Source organism: Canis aureus, chromosome 6 (assembly GCF_053574225.1).
Source record: "Canis aureus isolate CA01 chromosome 6, VMU_Caureus_v.1.0, whole genome shotgun sequence".
In the NCBI taxonomy this organism is placed as follows: domain Eukaryota; kingdom Metazoa; phylum Chordata; class Mammalia; order Carnivora; family Canidae; genus Canis; species Canis aureus.
Genome location: NC_135616.1, coordinates 47,265,559 through 47,292,879, shown reverse-complemented (window position 1 = coordinate 47,292,879; position 27,321 = coordinate 47,265,559). Strand labels below are relative to the sequence as shown.

The window sequence follows — 27,321 nt, the reverse complement described above, 5'->3', positions numbered from 1 at the left end:
AAGGTGAAACACGATTTTACTTACGTTTTAATTTTTCATATGGACTTTTTTAAAAACTAGTTTTTCTCATTCTGAATTTTAAAAATTGTCTTATAAATCATAACTCTGCTGAAATATAGAATAATACATAAGACCTAAATTTTAGAAAACAGGGATACGTGGGTGGCTCAGTAGTTGAGCATCCACCTTTGGCTCAGGGCCTGATCCCAGGGTCCTGGGTTCAAGTCCTGCATCGGGTTCCCCACAGGGAGCCTGCTTCTCCCTCTGCCTATGTCTCCCTCTGCCTCTCTCTGTGTGTCTCTCATGAATAAATAAAATCTTTAAAAAATAATGATAAAATAAAATAAAATTTAGAAAACATTTAATATGAAAGGAAACTGATGTTTTGAAGCTATTTGCCCTTAAAAAAAACCCTACTGAGTGAGTTAAGCCTTTTTGTTCTGTTCTACGAAGGACAGAACAATGGGGAAATGGGTTTATTTGTAAGGAGGTTTAATGAGACACCAGGAGGAACTTTCTGAATAAAGACACATTTCAAAGGGAGGCTACAAAGGGCACATTTTCTTCATACATTTATGATTTTATTGCACTCCACAGACATCACAGAAAGGTTCTGGAGCATCATGTCTGTGGATCTTCTGTTTCCATACGAGGCACCAGAGAAAGGGGGACCTACCGTCTGAGCTGTGAACTGCACACAGCATCATCAGATCTCCAGATGAAGGACAGGTGGGTGTGGGTGTTCTGTGGCGGTCACGCAGCTCATCCCATCCACACCAACCAGTCTGCTAAGAAATCATTACCTTTCTCACGCTTCTGCAACCAGCACATCTGAACAGAATGATGGTATAATAAAAGCAGCGCAAACACAAGTGTAGGAGTTGAAAATGAAAAGAGGCTTTAATAAAAAACAGTAAGTGGAAAACAAATATATGGCACTTGCATGAGACAATTCAAAAGTTCCCAATTTTTCTCAAGAGCTCATGAGAAATGCTGTTGCCATTCGCACAAAAATAACGTTCCGGAGCACGTCAGAATCGCTTGCTAAATGACTAATATGGCCAAGCGTTTACATATAGAATTTTAACTCTCGGGAAAATCTCTAGTGGTTCGATGCTTTTCTTTGGCAGGTTAATAATCCTCTCCTCCACACTGTATTCAGACCTTAAATCTGCATTTGATGCCCCCAGTTCCTCTTTGGAAACCCCTGAGTGTGAGGACAATATGATTGTGAATCTCCCTCACTTTACTGAGCCCTCCACCTTGTCGCCTGCCAAGATTTAACCTCAAGGAGGAAGATAACCTTGGCTGACAGAGGACCTCACCCAGGCACACCCTACAGAAGGCACCCAGGCCGACTCTGTAGAATGTGTACCTACTCAGGGAGGGCTAAGGCCTGAAGCGTGAGGACCAGTGAGCTTCCCAGGAAAGAATTCATCCTTAGAGAAGAAGAAATCAGGGTATGCAATATCCCACAATATTTGGAGACTAATATTCTGTCCAATTTCACAGAGTGGCTTTAGAGCACTGGCACAGTTCAGCTTCCAGGAGGAGGGTACACTGATTAAGGCAAGGCCAGTAGCCTCAGAGCCACACCAGCTTCAGCATCTAGAAGTATGTCCAACAGCAGCAGAGTAGCATCACTGTAGGTCTCAGTGGGGACACCCATCCTCAGCAGCCCAGAAGCCATGGGCACCCTGTCAGGGGTGGGAGGTGACCCTGGCAGTTTTGTGGGCAGTGGGAAGCAGTACCTTTGGCAAGGGCAGCATTTTGCATAGGGAAGAGCCTACCTCTGGCATTCATTACCTTGCCCCAACTGAAAAAGAGCCATCTTTAGCAAAGCTAATGTCTAGAAATTCTTTTGACCCTGATCACAACATATCTTAAAATTCAAAATTTTGTTTCTGGTTAAGAAAAGCTGTAAGAAGAACAGGACTTTGGGATTCAGAGATTTAATGTGTTCATCTAAATTTTTTACAAGGGACTCTAAAAATTTAATTTAAATAGAAACTTACCAACTTTTGAGACACAAATCAGAGTTGAGGGTAATTGTGTGTAAGTCAGTGGGGCTAGCTGGCCACCCAGCTGCCACATTCCACTGTGGCTTTGCTGGGACCCTCAACTTTTCTCTCACAGGTGCCACACTAGAAAGCCCCTCTGTGCTTGAATGAACAGCCTCTCAGCACAGAGATGGCTGACAGAGAACAAGATGTTGAATTATCCCTGGGATGTCTAGACCACACTGATAACTACCCTGAGCTGTAGAAATAAATGCTAAGGCAATGATAAATGCACCCACCTAATATCCTACTCAGACTGGACAGCTAATCTTGGAATTACATAGATCTTAAGTCTCCTCCTACAAATAAGTCCTTTGCTAAAACAATACGGTGCCAAATGTGATTAGAAATCCACTCTGCTCATGCCAAAAAGGAAGTGTCTTTTGGATTATTAGCACAATCACCCACCAGTTTTATCGTAAAGCCAATTTATCTTCTTGTGTTTTAGTGTAGAAACATGCAAGCAAGAGAGTCAGAATAGATGCTAGGGTAAGTACTGGCCTTATTTTGGTGGGAATTAAATGCAATGCACAAATAAGGAGTCATTATTCTCTCTCCATGAAAGATATAAAACTTTCCTTTTGGGTGATTTTATCAATAAAGAATTTTTAAAATCCGTTTTTTATTGCTGATAAGCAATTTTGTTCAAATCATTTGTCACCAACAGTGGGTCTGCAAGCAAAAGATATATATGAGGAAAAAAAGAAATACATGTTTATTGTCAAAATCTTTTCTTCTGTGAGCAAATGAAAATGACCAAGTGTGTCATTTGGAGTCATGTCAGAAGTATGCAAAGCTGCCTCAGGAACCCAGAGACTTTAAAAGCTGCTACACTAGCAAGCTTTTCACCATGCACTGTGCCTTCCAGAAGCACATCCTCCTTTTTGCCATTGAAAAATAGGAAAGCATAAGAGATAGAAGTGAATACTTTCTCCATCCAGAAGAGTTCATCTGTACCTACAAACCTTTTTGCCTGAATACCTTCTACACACTCATATTTTACCCGAGCACATCAAGCTTCCTTCCAGGAGCTCAATACCAATCCTGTGAGAGTTACTGTTGACCCTTGAACAACACAGGTGTTGGGAACCACCCCTGCATAGTCAAAAATCCATGTGTAAACCTTCGCCTCCTCAAAAACTGAACTACTAACAGCCTACTGTTGACTGGAAGACTTACTGGTAACATCAACAGTCGGTTAATACATATTTTGTATGTTCACAAAATACACTGTATTTTTCTTTCCTCTTTCTAAGAAAATAAGCTAGGGAAAAGGTAAGGTTACTTAGAAAATCATCAGGAGGAGAAAATACATTTCTGTGTTGTATTTATCAGAAAAAAATCCACATATAAGTGAACCCATGGACCTCAAATCCATGTTGTTCAAGGGTCAACTATATTCTAAACCCAATACAAAATCAAGAAAAATGATGTATCCAAATAAAAGAAAATTATCCAAATAAGAAAGACAACTATATAAAAGTCATGGAAGGCAAATGCCTATCTCTTCTGAACACCTCACTGTTGATGTTCCTCAGTATTAATGCCAGTCATCAACAGATTTACTGCTACTACTCCACATGACTCTTGGGGATCTGCTTTTCCTTCTTCCCCCTGTACATGCAGAACATATACGGGCTCCCAATTCACCTTTGTTTCTGTTTAAGAAAAAGGAGTGAGGGACGCCTGGGTGACTCAGTGGTTGAGCATCTGCCTCCGGCTCAGGTCGTGATGCCGGGGTCCTGGGATCGAGTCCTACATAAGGCTCCCTGTGAGGAGCCTGCTTCTACCTCTGCCTATGTCTCTGCCTCTCTCTCTGTCTCTCATAAATAAATAAACAAAATCTGAAAGAAAGAAAGAAAGAAAGAAAGAAAGAAAGAAAGAAAGAAAGAAAGAAAGAAAGAAAGAAAAGGAGTGAGAGTAAGGCATTCTTTTCACAAGCCACTTATAGCAAAGCCCTGTAAGTGTCTCATCTTTATTCCTTTTTGTAGAGGGAGGTATTTCCTACAGTGAGGAAACGTACAACCTTCCTACAATTTCATTTTCTGTTTTGCAACAACGTCATTAGGAATGAGCATCCAATATGCCCACATTCATGGTATAACTAGGAAGTCAGAAGGACAAAGAAACTGGCACTCCTCAGTGACTTGCTGGCAGCAACATGGGGATGCACGCAGCATGGGGGAGGGGAATGAAGCACCCTAAAGTCAGAGATGGAAGACTCCAAAAACAGTGTTCTTCCACTTCATGTGTGTGTGCCCCAGAACACACTATTCCCAAGCACCTCAATGCCTTATCCTAACACACTTCCTTTTCTTTTTATTATCTTCTCTTGGTTCTGCTTGTAGATGTTTCCTTGATATAAGTAAGCTAGTGCTGAAAAGCTTCCAATTTAGTTTTCAAAGGGGATTTGAAATCTCAGAGGCTAGTCTTGACTCTGAAAAGAGACAAGCATGACGTCTGAGAATGGAAGACCTTCCTTTTCCACACACAGGCCAGGTATCCTAAAACAACATGAAAAAAGGGGTTGAAAATAATGCCAAACTGGGAACCAGAGAACGTGAAAGGAGCTATTAATGCCCAGAACCTGCCAAAAACAGACCACCAACACTGGAGGAAAGGAAAGTATGCAGGCAACTATACACACAAAGAGATACATGTGTGTGCGCACACACTCATACACATGCACACACTATGTCTGGATAAGATATAAAATCACCATGCCACTCAATGTGCCCTGTCATCGCTGAGTAGGTGTCTTTCCATCACCTGAATGAGAGTTTATGTGCTAAAGTTATCATTAAAAGCATTTCAGGAGTTTTATAGAAGTCCGAATGGGGATGTTCCCCTTTATCAAAATATACTGAACTTTGACTGGATGTATGAAACCACTATTTCTCTTATTGACCCTCTGAGAGTGGACGCAGTTGAAAATGAAATATCTCCTTTTTAAATACATATGAAAAAAACACCTTGAGGACTACATCAGCAAGAGGCTACATAAATAAATAAATAAGCAAATAATCAAATGAATAAAACCAGATGAGCCTGGAGCATTCCATACTATCACAAAGTAAGGACGTGCTCAAAACATACAAAAATGAGGGCATTTCCAAGGAATACAGGAGAAGCCTGAAAGAGCTCCAGGCACCCACAGTGGGGAAAATTAAGGTACAAAATAAATAGCATGGAATTAGATTATGCCAACGGTGTAAAATAAATATCCAAGAGATCAGCTGATACAAATAAGTGATTGAACAATAAATCTAGGGGAAGAAGGGTTACCTGTTCCGTAAAAAAATGCTACATAATACATTTAGCTACATGCCAGTACAGGAGCTATTAAGTGTGCAGACTTGGGACTCAATGGCCAACTTAACAAATTAAAGTGTGAAAAAGGAAAAACAATAACTTTATCGTGAATAAACCTGATAAACTCTATTTGAGCCAAGTCATCAGGATTAACAGCAAGTAAAGTCATGTGGATGACATGCACACCTTCATGTGATGAAAACCTCATCTCTGTGATACTCTTTCCCCAAACCCATAATCAGTTTAATCATGAAAAGAAGTCAGACACATTCAAAGTAAGGGACACTCTACAGAACACCTGACCAGTACTCTTTAAATCTGTCAAGGTCATAAGTTCTAATCCAGGATGGTGACCTTGAGTTTCCTAAACTCACCTCCTCCACAAACATACCAAATCTACTGCTACACATGGAATAATTCCTTGAAACTAGCTGAGCAACCACCACATATCAGGCAAAAGAAAAAATACTCACATCGAAATGGTGAGAAAGGCTGAAACACTCAGCCATAAAACCGCCATACTGGCACACCCTGAACAGTGAGGAGGGAACTCATAACTCTCAGCTTCACTCTGAAGAGCAAAGTTTGGACCCAACGTCTAACACCCCAACTTTCAGTAAGTACACCTGCAGGTCAGGCCTCCAAAACACCTACCTCTGAAAGCCACCAAGGCTTGCATCCCATGGCAAATGAGGAAATAGTTCTTAACAGGCCCATGAGGACCTGCCATGGCTCACTGCCCCCATCCCACCCCGGAGTTTCAGAGCATAGGCAGACAGAAATACCTATTTCCCAGTCTTTCCCAAAAGAGACCAATTTGCATATCTTAAAAGCACGGCTTGAGGGTCAGGTATCTAAGGTAACATACATCTAGGGGGCTTACTGCAATCTTCTCTGCACACCTGGGAAGCTGGTGGGTACCACCTTTGTATTCTTCCTCTGCCCTGTTCCAAGTGGCCAGTGTCTCCCCAAAAGGAGCTTGTGCACACATCTGGTGTCTTGCTTTTTGTGGCTGCTGCTCAGAGGATGCACCTCTTGAACTACTGGCTCTGGTGGCCAGTAGCGTTTGCATTCACAGGTTTAAGAGTACTGTAGCAAACAAAGAAACAGTCCTTAACCAGCTGTCCCCGCAAAACTCAACCCAGAGACAGCAGACAGAAATGCTCATTTCCAGGTCTCTCTGAAAGATGTCTATCAGCATACTTTATTGTTTTCAAAGATTTTATTTATTTACTTGGCAGAAAGAGAGAACACAAGCAGGGAGGGAGAGGGAGAAGCAGGCCTCCCACCAAGGAAGGAACTTGATGAGGGACTCAATCCCAGGACCCTGGGATCACGACCCAAGCCAAAGCCAGACACCCAACCTACTGAGCCACCCAGGCACCCCTATCTGCATACTTTAAAAGCCACTGCACAATCCCATCCAATATCAGCAGAAGGCAAATTCTCTGAAGTGCACATGGAACACTCTTTAGACAGATCATATGTTGGGCCACTAAAAACAGTCTTGCTACATTTAAGGAAAATGAAATCTAAAGGTGCCTGCTCAGGAAACCTGGGTGGCTCAGTGGTTGAACGTCTGCCTTTGGCTCAGGGCATGATCTCGGGGTCCTGGGATCGAGTCCTGCATCAGGCTCCCCTCAGAGAGCCTGCTTCTCCCTCTGCCTATGTCTCTGCGTCTCTCTCTGTCTCTCATGAATAAATAAATAAAATCTTTTTTTTTAAAAAAAAAAGCAACTTCTCCAGCCACAATTGTCTGAAACTTTAAGCCAATTAAAAAAGAAAACTGGAAAATTCACAAATATGTGGGGTTAAAACAATACGCTACTGAACAATCAATGGGTCAAAAGAAGAAATCAAAAGAGAAGTAACTGTAGACAAATGAAAATGGAAATACAGAATAACAAACCTTATGGGATGCAGCAAAAGCAGTTATCAGAGGGGAGTTCATAGAGAGAAAAGTCTACATTAGGAAACTAGAAAGAGTTCGAATAACAGCCTAACTTTACACCTCAAGGAACTAGAAAAAGAAAAACAAACTAAACCCAGGTTAGTATAAGGAAGGAAATAACAAACAACAAATGGAAGAAATAAATGGAAGAAACTAAGACAACAGAAATTATCAATAAAAAGAAGAGCTGTTTTTTTTCAGAAGATAAACAAAATACATAAACCTTTAGCCACACTTTAGACAGACAAGAAAAAGAGGGAGAGGACTCAAATAAATAAAATTAGAAATGAAAGAAAAGACATTACAATTGAGACCAGATAAATACAAAGGATCATAAGAGACCAGTGTGAACAATTAAAGGCGTTTTACCCAATATCCAGAAATAGTGTTCCTATGAAATCTTTCATACATCTAAATGGCATAAAGAAGCACTTATCTTTCATTTATATGAAAAAATCTTTTGAGGGATCCTTGCGTGGCGCAGCGGTTTGGCGCCTGCCTTTGGCCCAGGGCACGATCCTGGAGATCCGGGATCAAATCCCACGTCAGGCTCCCGGTGCATGGAGCCTGCTTCTCCCTCTGCCTGTGTCTCTGCCTCTCTCTCTCTCACTGTGTGCCTATCATGAATAAATAAAAATTAAAAAAAAAAAAAAGAAAAAATCTTTTGAGTATTCCCAGACCCAAAAATCAACCTCTCTTAGACTTTTCTGATACCATCTTGCTAATGGATGCACAAAATAAATCAAGATAAATCACAGATGCTCACAGACACAATTCAAAGCTACGTCAGCTTAATGGGAGAGGCTGAGTGCAATTCCTGGAGAAGAAGCTTGGTGGCACCACTTTCACTTCTTGGAGTGTATACTGCCTCTACAAAGGCTCACTGTAAAATAAATGCTCAAAGTGTTCTCACTTTTTGTTTTTTCTTGTAACAGCAAAAATCCTGTTCAAATTTCTTCCAGTTAGTGAAAACAAGCACCAATGTAGGCCATCTGTAAAAGTGAAGTGGAGTAACACGTACAAGAACTTTTCGATAGCAGGTGATACCCGTACCAGCAAATTGGATAACCTACTAGAAATGTTAGAAACATATAACATAGAAACATATAACCTACTGAGACTGACTTGTGAAAAAGTAGAAAACCTGAACAGATTGATTACTAATAAGGAGACTGAATCATTAATGAAGAACCTTCTGACAAATAAGAGTCTAAGACCCGATGGCTTTGCTGGCGAATTTTACCGAACATTTAAAGAAGAATCAATGCCAGTCTTTCCCAATCTCTTCCAAAAACAGAAGAGGAAAGGGCTCAATATATGAGGCCAGCATTACCCTAATACCAAAACCAGACAAGGACATTACAAGAAAAGAAAATAACATACCAATATCTCAGATGAATACAGATGCAAAAATCCTCAACAAATTATTAGCAAACTGAAGTCAGCAATACAAGAATAGGATCAAACATGATCAAATGGGATTTACTCCAGGGATGCAAGGATGGTTCAACATCTACAACAATAGATACACCACATTAACAAAATGAAAGATAAAAAACATATAACCAGAAGTGCCTGGGTGGCTCAGATGGCTAAGTGTCTGCCTTCAACTCAGGTCATGATCTCCAGGTCCTGGGATCAAGCCCCTTGTTGGCTTCCTGCTCAGGGGGGAATCTACTTCTCCCTCTCCCTCTGCCCCACCCCCTACTTGTGTTCTCCCTCCCTCCCTCTCAAATGAATATTAAAAAATCATATGATGGGGATCCCTGGGTGGCGCAGCGGTTTAGCGCCTGCCTTTGGACCAGGGTGCTATCCTGGAGACCCAAGATCGAATCCCACGTCAGGCTCCCGGCATGGAGCCTGCTTCTCCCTCTGCCTATGTCTCTGCCCCTCTCTCTCTCTCTCTCTCTGTGACTATCATAAATAAATAAAAATTTTTAAAAAATCATATGATGATCTCAATAGATGCAGAAAAGTCATCTATCAAAATTCAACATCCATTCATGATAAAAACTCTGAACACACTGGATGTAGGGAGAATGATTCTCAATATACACAAGTGGGCATCCTTGTCTCTTTCCTCCAAGGTCAGGATGTCCACTCTCACCACCCTTATTCAACATAGTACTGGAAGTCCTAACAGGAGCAGTTAGGAAAGAAAAATGAATAACAGGCATTCAGATCAGAAAGGAAGAAATAAGACAGTCTCTCTTTACAGATGACATGACATTATATAGAGAAAACCCCAAAGATTCCACAAAAAACTGCTAGAACTGATCAGCAAATTTAGTAAATTAGCAGGATACAAAGTCAATAGACAAAAATCAGTTCCATTTCTATACACTAACAAGCTAACAGAAAGAGAACTTAAGAAAAAAAAATTCATGGACATTTAGGTGGCTCAGTGGTTGAGTGTCTGCCTTCAGCTCAGGTTGTCATCCCGGCGCCCAGGGATTGAGTCCCACATTGGGCTCCCCTCGAGAACCCTGCTTCTCCCTCTGCCTATGTCTCTGCCTCTCTCTGTGTCTCTCATGAAGAAATAAATAAAATCTTTAAAAAAAAGAAATAAGAAAAAAGTTTCATTTGCAATTGCATGAAAAAGAACAAAATGCCCAGGAAAAAACTTAACCAAAGAAATGAAATATTTGTAACTGAACACTATAAAACATTGACGAAAGAAACTGTCAAAGACACAAATAAATGGAAAAACATTCCAGGCTCATGGATTGGAAGAATAATATTTGTTTACAAGGCCCATATTACCCAAATTTTTCACAGAAGTAGAAAAAATAATCCTAAAATTTGTATGGAACCACAAAAGACTCTGAATAGCCACAGTAACCTTAAGAAAGAAGAAAAAAGTTGGCAGCATCATGCTTCCTGATTTCAAACTAAATCACAAAGTTTCATGAATCAAAAAAATATAGTACTAGCATAAAAAACAGACACAGAGATTGGTGAAACAAAAGAGAGAACCTAAAATAAACCTATACAAAAATGGTTAACTAGTGCTCCCTTTGGCAGCATATATACAAAAATAGTCAACTAATTTGCAACAAAGGAGTCAAGAATACATGGTGGGTTTCAGGATAGTCCTTACAATAAACGGTGCTGGAAGAACTGGAGAGCCACATGCAAAAGAATGAGACTGAATCTCTATCTCACACTATACACAAAAATCAACTCAGCATGAGTAAAGGCTTGAATTTAAAACCTGAAACCAGGGATCCCTGGGTGCCGCAGCGGTTGGGCGCCTGCCTTTGGCCCAGGGCGCGATCCTGGAGACCCGGGATCGAATCCCACGTCGGGCTGCCGGTGCATGGAGCCTGCTTCTCCCTCTGCCTGTGTCTCTGCCTCTCTCTCTCTCTCTCTGTGACTATCATAAATAAATAAAAATTTTAAAAAATTTAAAAAATAAAATAAAAAAATAAAACCTGAAACCGAGCTCTTAGAAGAATACATAGAGGATAAGCCCTTGATGCCAGTCTTGGCAATGACTTCTTGGATTTGACACCAAAAGCAGATCCAACAAAAACAACAATAAACAAGTAGGCAACACCAAACTAAAAAGGTTCTGCACGGCAAACCATCAACAATGAAACAGCAACCTACCATATGGGAGAAAATATTTTCAAATCACATATCCAATAAGGAATTAATACCCAAAATATATAAGGAACTCCCGCAACTCAACATCAAATAATAATAATAATAATAACAACAACAACAACAACAATGATAATAATAATAATAATAAATACAACTAAATGGACAATAGGTACATGAAAAGTTGCTGAACATCACTAATCATCAGGGAAATGTAAATCAAAACCACAACTGAGATATCAAATCACAGTTGTCAGAAGGGCTGTCATCAAAAAGACAAGAGATAACTTGCATTAGCAAGGACGTAGAGAAACAGAACCTTTGTGCACTGGTGGTAGAAATGCAAATCAGCACAGCCACTATGGAAAACAGTATGGAGGTTCTTCAAAAAATTATAAATAGAACTACCATATGATCCAGCAATCCCACTTCTGGGTATATATGCAAAGGAAATAAAAACAAGAGATCAAAGAGATATCTGCCTTCCCATGTTCACTGCACCATTATTCGCAAGAGCCACGATGTCAAAATGACCTAATTTTTTATCAGCGGAAGAATAGATAAAGAAGATGTGATGAGTAAAAAGGAAATCCTGCCATTTGTGACCACATGGATGGACTTAGAAGGCATTCTCCTAAGTGAAAAAGCCAGACAGAGAATGATGACTAGTGCAGGGCATCACTTATATGTGAAATAAAAAAATAAAAAAAAAAACAATAAAAAAAAAAGGTCTACATTAGTAACAGGGAGCAGAAAAGCAGATCATTAGAATTGAGGATGGGGCCAAACAGAGAGAAACTATAAAAAGGGTACAAATTTTCATCAATAAGAAGAATAAGGTCTGAGGATCTAATGTATAACATGGTGACTATAGCTGATAACACTCTTATATAATTAAAATTTGCCAAAGGGCAGTAGAAGTAAAATGTTCTCTCACACACAGAAAAAGATAAATATGTAAAGCACTGGACGTTTTCAGTAACTTGATGGTGGAAATCCTTTCACAATGTATGTATATCAAATTATCATAATGTTCACTTTAAATATCTTACAATTTTAGTAGTTAAATAAATAATTTTAAATAAATCTAAAAAAAACTGTCAAGGTCATGAAAAATGAGGAACATCTGAGATACTGTCACAGATCAGAGCCTGACTAAAGGCACATAACAACTAAATACAATGTTATCTTGCATTGGATCCTGGAATACAAAAAGGACAATTTAAAAACTGGTAAAATTCTATTAAAGCCTAGAGTTTGGAATTTAACATTAAGCAAAACCTGAAATTGGGTGACAGATGTACAGGAAATGCCTTTACTATCTTTGTGACCTCTTCACAAATCTAGAATTATTCCAAAATAAAAGTTTTTTTTTTTTTAAAAAAAGATGTACTAGAAATCATATAGGACAGGCTTTTAAAAATGTGTGCACATGTCATGGATTTAGGGCAGGAAGATCCAAAATGAAAAACAGTTTGTAACAGACAAGTCAGGAAGTCATAGTGGAGATTCTTAATGATTAAAACTGGCAGGTATTTAAGGAGATTTTGGCACTTCTGACACATTCCCTGCTGCAGAGCATCCTATGGTCTCTGATCAAGCGCACTCAGCCAGAGCAGGGCGAAGGCTAAATAATGAACCAGCAGATTTAGACAACAAGTCGGACCAAAGTACTATAGAAATGGAAAGCAAAACAAATTTCACTGTAAACAGCAGCATTACACATTGGAATAGATCAATAAAGTGACCAGGAAACCTCTATTTTCCAGGCTTAAAAAAAGTCAATGGAGCCTCAACCTGTGGATGGGGTAAAGGCAGCCCTTATCTATTATCTTCTCCCTCTGACATCTAGTTGGTGGTTTTCGTTGACTTCTAGTTGCATTTCATGTCTGTTGCTTTTATCTGGGAAGTAGCATATGCCACCATGTAGATCCTGCCTTCTATATTCATTCACTGATTACACTCTTCCAATAGTCAAGTCAATAAATATTGGATGCCCATCAAGCACTATGTTGGGCATTAAGGGTGCATTGTCATGAATAAGATAGTTACTGTTCTCAAACTTTCCACTGAGGGCAAAAAACAGACAATCAGTAATTTTAAAAAACAGCATGTTAAGTGCCATAGAAAAAAAGATGCCTGCTCACGATGCCTAAACCCAGTAGGGGCACCTAATAAGGACTTAGGTTTATAGGTGACCACATTTAAGTTGAGCTCTTTTTTAAAAAATATTTATGTATTTAGGAGGGAAAGGAAGAGGGAGTGACTCTTCAAGAGGACTCCCCACTAAGTGTGGAGCCCATCATGGGGCTCCATCCCATGACCCAAGAGACCAAACGAAGACCTGAGCCAACACCAAGAGTTGGATGCTCAACCAACTAAACCACCCAGGCGCCCCTAAATTGAGTTCTGAAGGATTAATCTGAGGCCAAAGGCCCAATCATGTGCATTTGAATCTTCCCAAGTCTGGGGCTCAGTTCCTTGCAAAGAGCAGAATTGAAAAGTCTGTGAGTTATAATCATAATAATTTTGATAACATGGATCAAGATAATAAATTGGAGCCAAGATATAATGATGAACAAGGAAGAATTCCAACTCTCAAGGAGTTTTTAGAATTTTACTTGCTCATCCTCTTACCTGCAATGCCAATCACAATTATGGGGACATCTTTGGCATTCAATAAAAGTTTGCTGAATGGATGAGCTTGTTCAGGCTCCTCACATTCAACTAAGTACCAAGTCCCAAGAGCTCTTATTTCACAATATTTCCTACATTTGTCCCTCCTCAATTTTTGTTGAGTCTGTCACGGTCTTTTGTTATTTCCCCCTCTCTGCCACAAAGAGAGACTAATGCTGGTTTCTCCAACTCCAGGCTCCCATTCTTCAACATTGCAGATTTTCTGAAATGTGGACTTACTCCATTCAGACATCTTCCCTTTGCTTACAGAATAAAGTCCAACCTCTCCAGGACTCAGGAAGCCAATCCCAGGGAAGTGACAAGTACAAGGCAGCCTCGTGAACACAACAGTGACAGGGGGTATCACGGCCCAAGGCCTATGGACTACAGAGAATAGAATAGGAGAAGCAGTCTGAGAAGGAATAGCCAGAAATAAGCAGTAAGCAAGGGGAAGGGCAATATATACATTTTACTTTATTAAAAAATAAGCTATCATGGAAATAATGATATACATAAGGTGTACAAATCTTCAGTGTATAACTCAATAAATGTTACTTTGTAACCACATCCTATAAAAAGAGACAGAACACTGTTGCCCACCCCATCCTCCCACCCCCACCAGGAGCCTTCCTAGTTCCCATTTTACCTGCAAAGGTAATCATGAATTCTGACTTCTATATTCGTCATCTAGCTTTGCTTGTTTTTTCACATAAACAGAATCAGTCTCTGTCTCCACTTACTACTGTGTCTGAAAAAGTCATCCACATCATTGCATATATAGGTACACATTCCTACAGGAAGTTATGAGAGTTATAGAAGTTCCTCACTTTAATCAACACTTGTTATTGTCAATCTTTTTAATTTCAAGCATTCTTATGGTTGTATAATAATGTATGATTTTAACTGTTTACTTCCTTGATGACTGATGACATCACGTACCTTATCATACATGTGATGGCTTGCCTATATTCTAATAAAGTTCTTGGTCAAATGTCTTGCTCACTTTTGGGGAACTATCTGTTGCTATTGATTTGTAGATGCTTTTTATATATTCTGGATACAAATTCTTTGTTATAGAGTGTGTGTTGGAAATATACCCTGTTTTGTGATTTGCCTTTTCATTCTCTTAATGGAATCTTTACTGTCAAAATTACTTAATTTCACTGTAGTCCAGTTCATTAATAACAATAGATTAGAACTATTAAAAACGCTTAAGAATTTTTTCCCTAGTCCAAGTTGATGATTTTTTTATTATATTATTTTCTAGAACACTAATTGTTTCCATTTCTAATTTCAATTTATAACCTAAACTGATTATTGTGTATGGTATGAAACAGAAGTCAATATCCATTTTTAAAGCAATGTACAACTGAGATAGAACCATTTTTTAAAAGACTATCTTCTTTCCACTGCCCTTCTGAACCTGCCACTTTTGTCATAAGTCAGATACCTATCAATAATAAAGTATACACAGGTCTGTTTCTGCATTCTCTATTCTGTCAATTGATCTATTTGTTTTATCTATTTGCTATTAAGCACCAATATCACACTGCTTTAGTTTATAATAAGTTTTGACACATGGAAGCAAACTTCTGACTTCATTCTTCTTCATCAAGATTATGCAGGCTATTCTTGGCCATTTCTATTTCCATATAATTTTTAGAATCATTTTCAACACATATATACACACAAACTTGTTGGGATTAATTGGAATGGTATCTACTCTCTAGCTCAATCTGGGGTGAAGTAAAAAGAGGTCTTAAGAATTAAGATATCTGATACTTGGACACTAATGTAAATAGTAAAAGTTTTTAGCTTTATTTTGGAATAATTTTGTTCTAATTTGATTTTGCATATTGACCTTTTTGCAGTGCCTGTCATAAATCCAGGGGCATTATTAACTCATTAGATATATCAATGGTTTATTTTGGATTTTCAAATGCACATACTCATCTGCAAATAACGACAATTTTAATACTTCTTTTTCAATCCTTATGTTATTTCTTTTTCTTGCTTTCTTGCATTGGCTATGACCTCTTGTACACTTCTGAAGAGAAGTCATGATAGTGGACATCTTCATCCCACTCACAATCTATGCAAGTAATTTTTCAATATTTCACCATTAACTGTGATTCTTAAAAAAAAAAACCTTTATCAGAATAATAAAGTTTGCTTTTATTTCCACTTTGTTGAGAATTTTATCATGCTTGTGTATAGAGTTTTATTCAATGCTTTTTATTCATCTGTTGAGATAATCATATGGGTTTACTCTATCATTCTGTTAATATGATAAATTACATCAACTGATTTTCAAATTTCATAGCAACCCTGCATTACTGAAATAAATTCAGGTTTGTTATAATACATCATCATTATATATGACAATACCTTTGTTTTAACTATATTTTACCCTTGTCTGAACACTACCTTCCAAAGGTAGTGTTCTTATGCTATTTTGCATTTTCCTGCCTTTTTCATATCACTGTGATCATATTATAACTATTTTTTTTAAAGATTTTATTTAGGGCAGCCCTGGTGGTGCAGCGGTTTGGCGCTGCCTGCAGCCCAGGGTGTGATCCTGGAGACCCTGGATCGGGTCCCACATCAGGCTCTCTGTATGATGCCTGCTTCTCCCTCTGCCTGTGTCTCTGCCTCTCTGTCTCTCTGTCTCTATGAATAAATACAAAATCTAAAAAAAAAAAAAAGATTTTATTTATTCATTCATGATAGAGAGAGAGAGAGAGAGAAAGGCAGAGACACAGGCAGAGGGAGAAGCAGGCTCCATGCCGGGAGCCTGACGCGGAACTCGATCCCGGGACCCCAGGATTAAGCCCTGGGCCAAAGGCAGGTGCTAAACCACTGAGCCACCCAGGGATCCCCTATTATAACTATAAAGCCATAAACATCTTGAGGGAGGGACCCTGCTCTAGTTTCATATATTCTCCACCATTTGGAACACATTGTATGTCATATGAATGCCTATTACATGAAAGTCTTCATAATCTCCTAACAAAATGTCTTTCATGGGACACTTGCATGGCTCAGTGGTTGAGCATCTACCTTCGGCTCAGGGCATGATCCCGGGATCCGGGAACGAGTACCACATCAGGCTCCTTGCAGGGAGCCTGCTTCTCCCTCTGCCTATCTCTTTCTCTCTGTGTGTCTCTCATGAATGAATAAATAAAGTATTAAAAAAAAGTGTCTTTCACACAAAAAGCATCCTCAATAAATAGCTGTTGACAAGTCCCATCTTCTCAGAGTACCTCCTTCTGGTATTGCTGGATCAGACCTAACAACTTACTGGCAGGAGCACAATAATAGTTCAAGTCAGAGAAACAGTACAGTCATAACGCTCACTGTCCACTTTAGAGGATAAAGAATCATATTTATCACACAGTGGCCTCGACATCCAGTCCCATGATACCATGTCAGGCAGTTCAATTTGGGCCTACTTCATATGTTAGACAGCAATGAGATTTGCCAATGCAATTCATTCTACCTAGGAAAGTTTGCCATGTTCTTCACTTTTTCCCCATAAGCTCTGCTTACGGGCTTGATCTGTGATTTTAGAAATTGGGCTCCTTTTTCTGTTTGTGAGAAAAACAAAAATGTACTTTTTTGGTTAAAAAAAAAAAAAGGTCTGTCTTTTAACAACCACATTTTGGCATTTCAACTCTTCCTGAACATTCATGTTGTACTCTAAGCTCTCACAACACAACCTATGTAAGCGTGAATCTTAGACAATTCCGTAAGTTTACATGTCCCCAGTACATGCAGTTGAAGCAACACTTCTGGGCTGATATCTTAGCAGCAAATCTACATCTGCCTTTGATCATGTGCTCTATCAGTCAACTCAGTAGAAAAACACAACAAAAGATCCATCACATTTCTTTATCTTTGGAGCTAAAATAGAAAAACTGAAATCTGTTATGCAGGTTTAAACCCAAGATAGACACAGAAGACTGCCAAGAAGAGCAAACACTTCTAGAGAAACTGGCCAGAAATTGGTATACAGCTATGATATGGAAGAAAGAAGGAAAGAGAAACCTTAAGTCCAATCATCTTGAACTTCTCAAATTAAATATATTGAATACGATATGTCATAGACGATGATTACCTCAAAATAAGTCAATAAGCCACACCCGGGGATCCCTGGGTGGCTCAGCAGTTTAGCGCCTGCCTTTGGCCTAGATCGTGATCCTGGAATCCCAGGATCGAGTTCCGCATCAGGCTCCCTGCGTGGAGCCTGCTTCTCCCTCTGCCTGTGTCTCTGCCCCTCTCTCTCTCTCTCTCTCTCTCTCTTTCTCTCTGTCTCTCATGAATAAGTAAAATCTTTAAAAAATAATAATAATAAGCCACACCCAACAGAGTTCAAAGAATCAAAGGTTCTTCAAAATAAACTGAAATGTCAACTCACGGTGAGAGAAGTCCATTAGTGGAATTGATATTTGCTACCTGGATAATGGACACAACATGAGGGCCATTAGAACACACTCCAGAGACATCTAAACTTCTATTTCTTGACCGATGACGGAATCCTGCCAAGGCTTCAGCTTTGTTCTATCTAAAATCTCAGGAAACAGTCCTGGTAAATGTTAATGTACTTAAACATTTGCCAGATTAAAATTATCCTATAACACACAAATTGAACAATAATACATAAAGATAGAAAAAAAATGCTTTCTGGGCGCCTGGATGGCTCAGTCGGTTAAGCATCTGCCTTCGGCTCAGGTGATGATATCGGGGTCCTGGGTTCCAGTCTTGCATCAAGTTCCCTGCTCAGCAGGGAGTCTGCTTCTCCCTCTGGCCCTCCCCCCTCCTGCAAAAATAAATGAATGAAATCTTTAAAAAAATTTTTTTAATTTTTAAGAAGAATATTTTCTGTTCATTTGATTTTTAATGGAACATGTTAAAGATTCATTCCCTTCAGTTGCACTGTTTTTGGTGTTTTACTGATCTGTTCTGCGGGGGACATATAAGACTTTCACAAATTTGTTCTGTAGGACACATAATGGCGTTACATAAGATAAGCTTAGATCACAGCAACCAAGTTTGCTCCAATCCATCTTTTATTTGCTCATCATGTGAATAATTTACTCCAGGAGGCAAAGTGAGCGCTTGGCATTTATTTACTATTCACCAGTAACATAAACTGCATTTAAGCAGGTGCATATTCACGCTTAGAGGAGACAATTTTTTAAGTAACGCACTCACCTAAAACCAAGCAAGATACTAAGGCTCGCTACAAGTGTGAATATTAAGGATTCTATCTTTTACTCTTTACAAATTCTCTCCTCTGCTTTCTCTTGCTATTTTAAATACGTTTTCTGAGCCATTATGCAGATCAGTGAAATATCTCTCGACTTGATTCCACCAGCACAGAGCTGGGAAGGAAAGCAGGGGTTGGGGACAGGGCAGGGAGCTGGTCTCTGCTGGCAGAGTCTGCTGAGAATGGGAACAAGAAGCATCAGGCTCAGAATGGCCAGGTAGGGCACACTCAGGGTCCCAGAGCATAGAGCGGAAGCCAGGCAGGGGCAGCCTGACAGCCCCAGGAGAGTGAACTGGCCCTCCCGGCCAAAGGTCTCATATATTCTGGGTGCAGGACTACAGTACAGGCCGGCTGATCTCAAATATGACAACTGGAAGCTCTCTGGGTGGAGCCTAAGGGCTCAGCCAGAGAGCTAGCTAACACCTAAGACGCAACCACACCTATAGGTGCCACGCATTGAACACATAATAAAGCCACACATTGTGCTAAGTGCTTTCTTTATGCACTGTGATCACCCTAAGAGGCTGGCTATGGATGTCCTCTTCCCCTTTCTTCTGGGTCTCGGTCAGATCACCCTCCTCACCTCTTCAGAAGCAAGCCTTGGCCTTGAAACCATCTTTGGCCAATAAACAGGTGTCAAATGGATGCCTCCCTTCTGGGTGGAAACACTGAGAGACTTTACATGATTTACCATCTTCCCTTTAGCTGCCTTAACAACACGTATCAGGATGGAGCTTCCAGCAGGCCAGGCAACTGAGATGAGGACAATCCCCTGCTGCTGTAGACTGAATGTTTGTGTTGATACAAAATCCATACATTGAAACCTAATCCCCAGTGGGCTAGCATCTGGAGGTGAGGTCTTTGGGAGAGGATTAGGTCATGAAGCTGCAATCCTCATGAACAGGACAGTGGACTTAGTAAAGGGTCTCCAGAGAGCTCCCTCAACCTCTCTACCCTTCCAGGACAAGCAAAAAGGCAGCCATCTGTGAAACAGGAAGCACCCCTCACTCCACCCTGAATCTGGTACTTTGATCTAGGGCTCCCTAGCCTCCAGAACTGTAAGAAAGAAATGTTCACTGTTTATAAGCCACTCGGTCAATGGTATTGTTATAGCAATAGAAAGGACTGGGAACCCCTGCACGGATGAGACACATGAGGTAAACAGACTTTATCAGTGTTCCGTCCCCAATGCAATGAGATAGACAGATGGACTATCTCCCAGGATCATCCCAGCAAATCTGTGACTCCTTTAAGGAGGAATGTGAAGGTATATCCTTGTGACTCTGAGTCCTTTGCCTAAGATCACAGAATCAATAAGAGACAGTCTACCTAACCAGAGCTCCACTGTTAACCACACTTTGACAAGAGCTAATTGAGTACGCAGGAGAGAAAATAAGGCATCCCTAGCTCCGTAAATGGCATCAGGAAACTTCTACAAACACAACTGGCATAAAACCAGGCAACTGAGAAGAGTAGCTTCTGCAACTCTCCTACTGTACCCAAAAACAAACAAACAAAAAAACGATATAAACAGGGCATATAACACTAATGTTACAGTGTCCTGTGGGACAGTCAAATCGTATTACATGGTCACTCTTAAAGTGACAGCCCCAGGGAGGACTGAGAGAACAAGGGTGGCTTAGGGGGTTGAAGGAATGGCTCCCTGCTCCTCTTGCTTGGCTAGACCGTAATCCTTCACTTTCACATTACACCTAAGGTATTAGAGGATCCTACAGAGCCTAAGACTTCCATTGTTTAGCCTTCCACAGCCATGGATGGGCATGATGAGGCTGAACAAGAAGGGAAGATTCTAAGAACCAAAAGCATTATTTGTAGCTAATAAGAAAACGTCCTATGGATGGCCATCAATTTCACCTTTTCCTGAAACTTCCAAGTCCAAAGTGCCGAATTCATGGTACAAACCTTTGTACCTTCTCATCATGAGACAGGAGCACAAAGAATCCCCTCACATGCCTTTATTTCTTAACGAGTATTCATCATAAGTACTGACCAACAAATGACAGAAACAGATTCAAAGATGGGCTGTAAGTATTCCTATCCTTGACCAGTTCATGTCGCGTCTCACTTGTGTGGCCTGGGGATTAGTCCTGTAGCCTTTAAACCAGAAAAGGAGATAAATTATCCTCACTTGTAGCTAAGTGGGTGGAAGTATATTCCTTCCCTGTCACTTTACATCGTGTTATTGACTTTCAGATTGAGCAATGCCTCTGAAGTCTGGACAGAGTCCACACACTACCACATTTCATTCCAGGGAATTCCGTTATTGTGATGACTATGTGGTGTCATCTGAAGCCATAACTTATTTATGCCCTTAATACTAGATTGGCTTTTTAAAAACCGGCAAAATAACGTAGGTTGTTTTCATGCATGTGATCTTCATCACGATTATTCATTCATTTCTTTAACCTAATAAAAAATGGTGGTCATCCATTTGATTAGACGGATCAAAGGGATTTTTAAATTGCCATATATTACCTTTGAATTTCATATGACACTCATCACTCATCCTAATCTGCGTGGTGCCACATATGTTCAGAATGCTGTCTACAATGAAGTCAACATCACATTTTCATGCTTTGCACGGCAAAAATACACTAGGTTACATTTGTTATGGGTTTTTAAATTTCAAATATCTAAACGGAAATTAACATCGAACTACCTGAAACAGTGTACCACAACCTCTGATATATATAATAAATACCCCGAGCTTGAAATCAAACAAAATTTATATTTTTATGCTCAGTTAATTTTTTCATTGTACTTTCATAAATACTATTTCATTGAAAACGTAGATGTTTCAAAGAAGCAAGAGAATATCGCAAATATTTCCCTGGAAGCAAAGCCCCCTTTCTAACTGGAAGCAGATATAGAGAAGATCATCAGAAACAGAATACCTGTCTCATGAAGTGTATCTGAGAGAGCAAACAAAAATGCTATGTTGATTTAAATGACAAATGAAGTGACTTTTTTTTTTTTTAATGCAATGCTCTCTTTTGGAGCATCTGAGTGAAGAAACAGGCATAGGTCCTCACATGCTTTTAAACAAGCAGACTTTCCTTTCCTTGGTCTAAAAGCCTCAGGAGACACTGAGCATCCCACACTCATCCAGAAAGGGGAGGCTGCCAGGGACCACGCTGGTATGCCTTGAAACTGTCAGTGGAAACGGCAAAGTGAGCAGCCATTTAAGTACCAGGTGGGCAGTGTCCCTGACTCAGGGGGACATACAGAAGGATGCACTACTGGTTTCCACTAAGAAGAGAAAGGAGATGGAGCAGCTAAAAGCACAAGATGCAAAAGAATGCACATTCAGAGAAACTGGAACAGAGATTATTCTGCACCGCTCTAAGACTGGACCACTCTCCCTGGTACTAACATCAGACACCAACATCCGGAGCCAAATTCCATGAAGGTGATCTTCGCTGGCCTTTAAACTAATAACCCACCAGGCCCTATGCTAATTCCGGGGCTTGCATTTTTAAGTGGATTCTGCTGCCTTTCAAACAACTTGCTATCCCAGAAGTCAGTTACTTCCATGGTGTTAGGGATCTGAGACCTCCTTTGGATGCTAGGAAATGGTTTCTCTACACACGAGACAGCCTGTTCCCCCAACTGGAAGCTTTAAACTCGAGCTTTCAAGGGACTTAATGGGGCCCTCAGAGGAAAGGCAGAGACCTTCCTTGCGGAATGTAGGAGAAGTACTCCCTGGGAAGCTTGCTGGTGCTGCAAAAACCGGGAGAGGAGGAGGAGAGGGAGGAGGAGGAGGAGGAGGAGGAATGCTTGGGGGGGCAGGTGGGAGTGAGGTCGGTGCGGCGGTAGGTGATGTGTGAGTTTCCGAAGTTCTCCGTCTTCTCTCTCTGTCACAATTGGAGATGTGACCCAAATACAAGGAAACCGCCACACTCCATTAACAGACTCAATTTGGCTTGTGCAGCTCCGCGGGAAGCAATAGCGTCCTCTCCCCTGGCTAGTTGCGCTGCACTCTTGAGAGAATTCTCTTAGTTTCGTTTTAACATCTGGTTGAAGGGGATGCTGACGGGCCAGGCTGGAAACCGTGGATCCGCTAATCGCCTCTTTAGAGGGGCTGCTCCCTTCCAGCACGGCGAGCCCCAGGGGCTCAGCTCCAGCGCCCGGAACGCCCCCGGCGCAGCGCGCGCTCGGGGCAGCGGAGGTCCCGGGGAGCACGGCGGTGGCTCGCCGGCGCCTCTCTCCTCGCACCGCGCCCAGCCCTCCCTAGTGGGGCGCAAGTCGAGGATCGCCAACTGCGCGTCCCGGAGCACGGGCTGCAGACAACTCTCCCGGCTGGAGCGGACCCAGGCCGGGGGCCGGGGGCCGGCGGCCGGCGGCGGCAGCCTCGCGGATCGCTAGAGGGGAGCTTCTGGACGCAGTGGCACAGCCCCAGACACCTCCTCGACCCTCCAGAGCCCACCACCGTGCGCCGCGCGTTCCTCGGAGCCCCGCAGCGGCGCTTCCCCTTCTCGCGGCCCCGCGGGGGCGCCCCCAAGACCGCGGCGCGGATGAGGCCGGCGGGAAGCCCGTGGGGAGGTCGAGGCGCGCGGGGGGCCAGGCGGTGCCGGGAAAGGCGCCTCCCCTCCCCGCTCCCCTCCGCAGCCCGGTCCTTCCCGGCAAGAAAGTGCAGGCGCAGAGGCCCCGCGTCGGGCGGAGGACGCGGCCGCCCCCGTCCCCGAATCGAGCCACCTGCCGGGTCCCCGCGCGCGCTCGGGCCACCTCCGGGGCAGGTGCGGGGCCGAGGCCCCCGGGGAGCGCGCCGCTCTTACGTGCTCCAGCTTGTCTTTCCTCCGGAGCCAGACGCTGGCGCTGTAGTCCTGCTGCTTGACGCTGCTGTAGAAGTTCGCGCCCACTCGGGTCAGGCTCGGCGACGGTTCCTTGGGGCGGCTTTTGAGCCTCATCTGCTCGAAGCCCTCGTGGGGGGAGGCCGAGAGCCACTCGTGCTGCCGGATCTCCATCCTGACATGACCAGGCGACGGCCGGCGCGCAGCGGGCTGGAGGGCGCGCGGGAGGCCGGGCCGGGGCTGGAGGAGGAGCGAGCGGGCGCTGGGGGGCGCGGGGAGCCGCGCGCGCGGCCGGGCGGGAGGAGCGCGGCGGGCGGAGGGAGGGCGAGGTCGGGGTGGGGAGGGGGCGGGGCGGAGGGGGCGAGTCGGCAGCGCGAGGCCCGAGCGCCCCGCGCGCGCCGCGGTGGCCGCGACGCCCCCGCCCGCGCCCCGCACGCCGGCTCCTTGCGGCAGCGGCTGGACTGGGCGGCCCGGGGCGGCGGCGGCGGCGGCGGCGGCGGCGGCGGCGGCGGCGCGGGTGCGGTGCGGTGCGGGTGGGAGGGGCCGCGGCCCGCAGCCAGCCCGGCCCGCAGGTTGGTGCAGTGAGGAGCCGCGCCGCCCGCCGCCCGCTCCCGCCTCCCTCCCGCCGCCCGCTCCCGCCGCCCGCTCCCGCCCTCCTCGCGGGCTGCACCCCGGCTCGCCTCTGCCCTGGACAGCGAGCCGCCGCCGGAGGGGGAGCGCCGTCTCCGCGCCCTCTCCCTGCCGCTGGCCCGGCGCGGAGCCGGATCCCCAGGGACACCCTGGGCCCCGCCTCGGCCCTTCCCCCACTCGCCCCTGCGCGCCTCGGTCGGTGCACCCCGCCGCGCCCCGGCTTCCCGGCCCTTGTTCGGAAAGTTCTGTAACTTCCCACCGCGGGAGCCCATCCGTCCCACCGTGGGGACGCAGAGCGCAGGGCGCCTGCCTGGCAAGCCACCCCCCCCTCACCCCCCGAAAATGGCCACAAGGACAAGTGTTTTCTGGAGCCGTGCACCCTACTTTCAACCTAGGGTGCAGCGCTGCCCATCCTCCCAGGTGCAGTGGCTGGGCGGCCTGTTTTGCTGACCCGCTGCCCCCCGCCCCTGCCCTGGGTGCGCCTGGAACCCCTGCACGGACCCAGGCAGCCTCTCTGCAAACGCCCTGCCTCGACTGTGCCTTTCGCGAGGTGTTGGTGGCCCGAGAGCTCTGCGGTCCTTTCTCGGAGCCGTCCCTCACCCCCACCTCACCTCCAGGGCCAGGTTTTACTACCCGGAGGGTTTTTGCTGCTTTCCCTCCCGGACCCAGTCTCAAAACAGCCAGGCATGATGATTTTCTGGAAATAGGGCGGCATGTTAATAGTTAAATCTTAAATCTCTTTATCTTCTGCTGTCTTTGCATTCAGCATCCCAGAACATTTTTTTTGGTTTTACTGAGAAGCTCAATAACAACTCGTGTCAAGGATGTCTCAGGTCCATTTGAAAAGCTTGAGAAGTGTGTGAAAGCTGCAGAAGTATCTGGGAGGTTTTAAAGAGGAGGGCATGGAGGGTAAACCTCTCTTCAGCCCTTGGCTGACCTGTTCCCCAAAAGTCCGCCTTGGATGATAGTTTCAAAGAAATTCCGGGTTGCAGTGTGATGGTTTTGTGAGGACAAGGATTGTCTCATGTCTCCATTTAAATAAATGGTATTGTAATGATGGAGGTCAATTTGGGGACAAAGCAACTAAAAACAAGTAACACACACACCCACCCACAGTTTCTAGTTATTCCAGATTAGTTTTTTAAGGGACTGAATCATATTGAGTTGTATGTTCCCCCAACAGACAGATTTTCTCTAAATCTCACAGTTACTCTGCAAGATAAAGGTTATCAAGCCCGTTTTCCAGGTAAGGGAACTGAGACTCACACAGAAGTGACACATCAAAGCAAACATTGGAACCAGAATTTAAAGGCTTCCAACACCGTACCTTCCACTATCTTGTTTTTCATTTTTTGCTATGACAATTTAAACTTCACTGCTTTTGCTTCCTTTTAAAGTATAAACACACAGTTGACATGACTATAAACACTTATATATCTTCTATAATATTGGTGTTAGAAAAACCTGACTGCCCTTCTGCCAAGGGTATGTCTGATTTTTGCTCTGTAAGAGCATATTGAAGGTCATGTGATGTATGCAAACCTTGACAAGTGACAGATTTGCAATTCGGAGTACTAATAGAGTGTTCCACTGTAGTAGAATTTAAACAAATGGTTTTCATGTCAAGTCAGGTTTTCATATAAGTAGATTTTTTTTTAACTATACCTTTATAGGGGAAACACTATAGGAGTTGAAAGTTACGTTTAAAAGGAATGCGCTGATAGTGTGTATATGTTATGGGCAAACTACTGAATTGAACATTATAATCAATCCATAGATGATGTTTGTTAGAATCTAAAATATCAAGCAAAGCATACATCTTTACTGCTTCATACTTAACCTACTTAGTATGTAGTGCCAGACATTAAAACAGACTCAATACATTCAAATAAACCTGAGTGAAATTGTGTTCACAATTTTATTTCTGTCTTAGATACTTGTTCAGGGTCATTGTTTATGACAGTAATATGAGACTTGCTCATTGACCTTCAAAAGAATATTTCATATGAAATTGAGCTCAATTTAAACTGTGGTAGGGCACACAGTACTGTCAACTGCGAGTGTGAATCTTGCCCCCCAAATATTATCAAAATGTATAAGTATCATTGAATTTACAAATTAACTCCCATGGCACTTTTCCCTGTACATGTTCATAGCCCTTACATGGTCTGAATGCAGCGTAGGTGCTATGTATTATCCATCCTCCTCGTCATGGCTTCTTGGGAACTGGGGCCATTCCTGATTCTTTACTGTGCTAACACTTCACAACATGTTTTTATTCCTTTGTTTTTAAGAGCACTGGACTTAAAACATTAAAAGATCTAGGTTTTAGAACCAGCTCTGTTAATCACTTAATTGTGACTTTCTGGGTTTTCATTTGATTTCAATAGCCTTCCAATTGATCTAATAAATGGAGAATAATCATTGCTACATCAAATGATTGCTACAGTAGTAGCTGAGCTGATGTAATTCATGAGAAAACATTATATGAACTATACAAGGCTATGTTATTGTTCTTAGAACATTCAGGCACAGGAATGTTCTTTACATTCTTCTAATGATAGGTTATCATGTTCATTGGCAGTATATCACTTAATCTTGATTGCTTGTAATTAATCATAGAAACTGCACTCAGCCATAAAATTGCATCTCATAAATGTTTATATTTATTCTAGAGATACTTTCCCTAAGTTGCTACTGGTATTTTACACAATACTTTCAAACTGTATAAAAATTTCAGGTAAAACATACAGGAGCCATCACATCTGTTGATTTCAAACTGAAACTCAAAGGATGTTATTGGCCAAGAATTGTTAATATTGTCTGAATAAGGCATTTTGCAGGCCAGAGTAGGCTGAAGGTACCCAGAAGAGGTCACAGGGAGTATTTTTTCAAGCCTTTTATAACAATAATAATACCTTACATTTCCATAACATTTACATTTATAGTAGCATGTTTTCATATCCTTTGGTACATTTACTTCATGACAAAATTATCTGAATGTAG

General features: G+C 42.5%; 1 protein-coding gene across 1 annotated transcript in view; it reads right to left on the bottom strand.

Moving 5' to 3' along the window:
• The window catches only part of PLD5 (phospholipase D family member 5), a 416,960-nt gene extending 393,026 nt beyond the window's left edge, over positions 1 to 23,934 (bottom strand). Inside the window, exon 1 of the mRNA XM_077901464.1 lies at positions 23,671 to 23,934. Coding sequence (XP_077757590.1) covers positions 23,671 to 23,859 — 189 coding nt within the window. The 5' untranslated portion in view covers positions 23,860 to 23,934. The remainder of the gene's footprint in view (positions 1 to 23,670) is intronic.
• Positions 23,935 to 27,321: the final 3,387 nt, after the last annotated feature.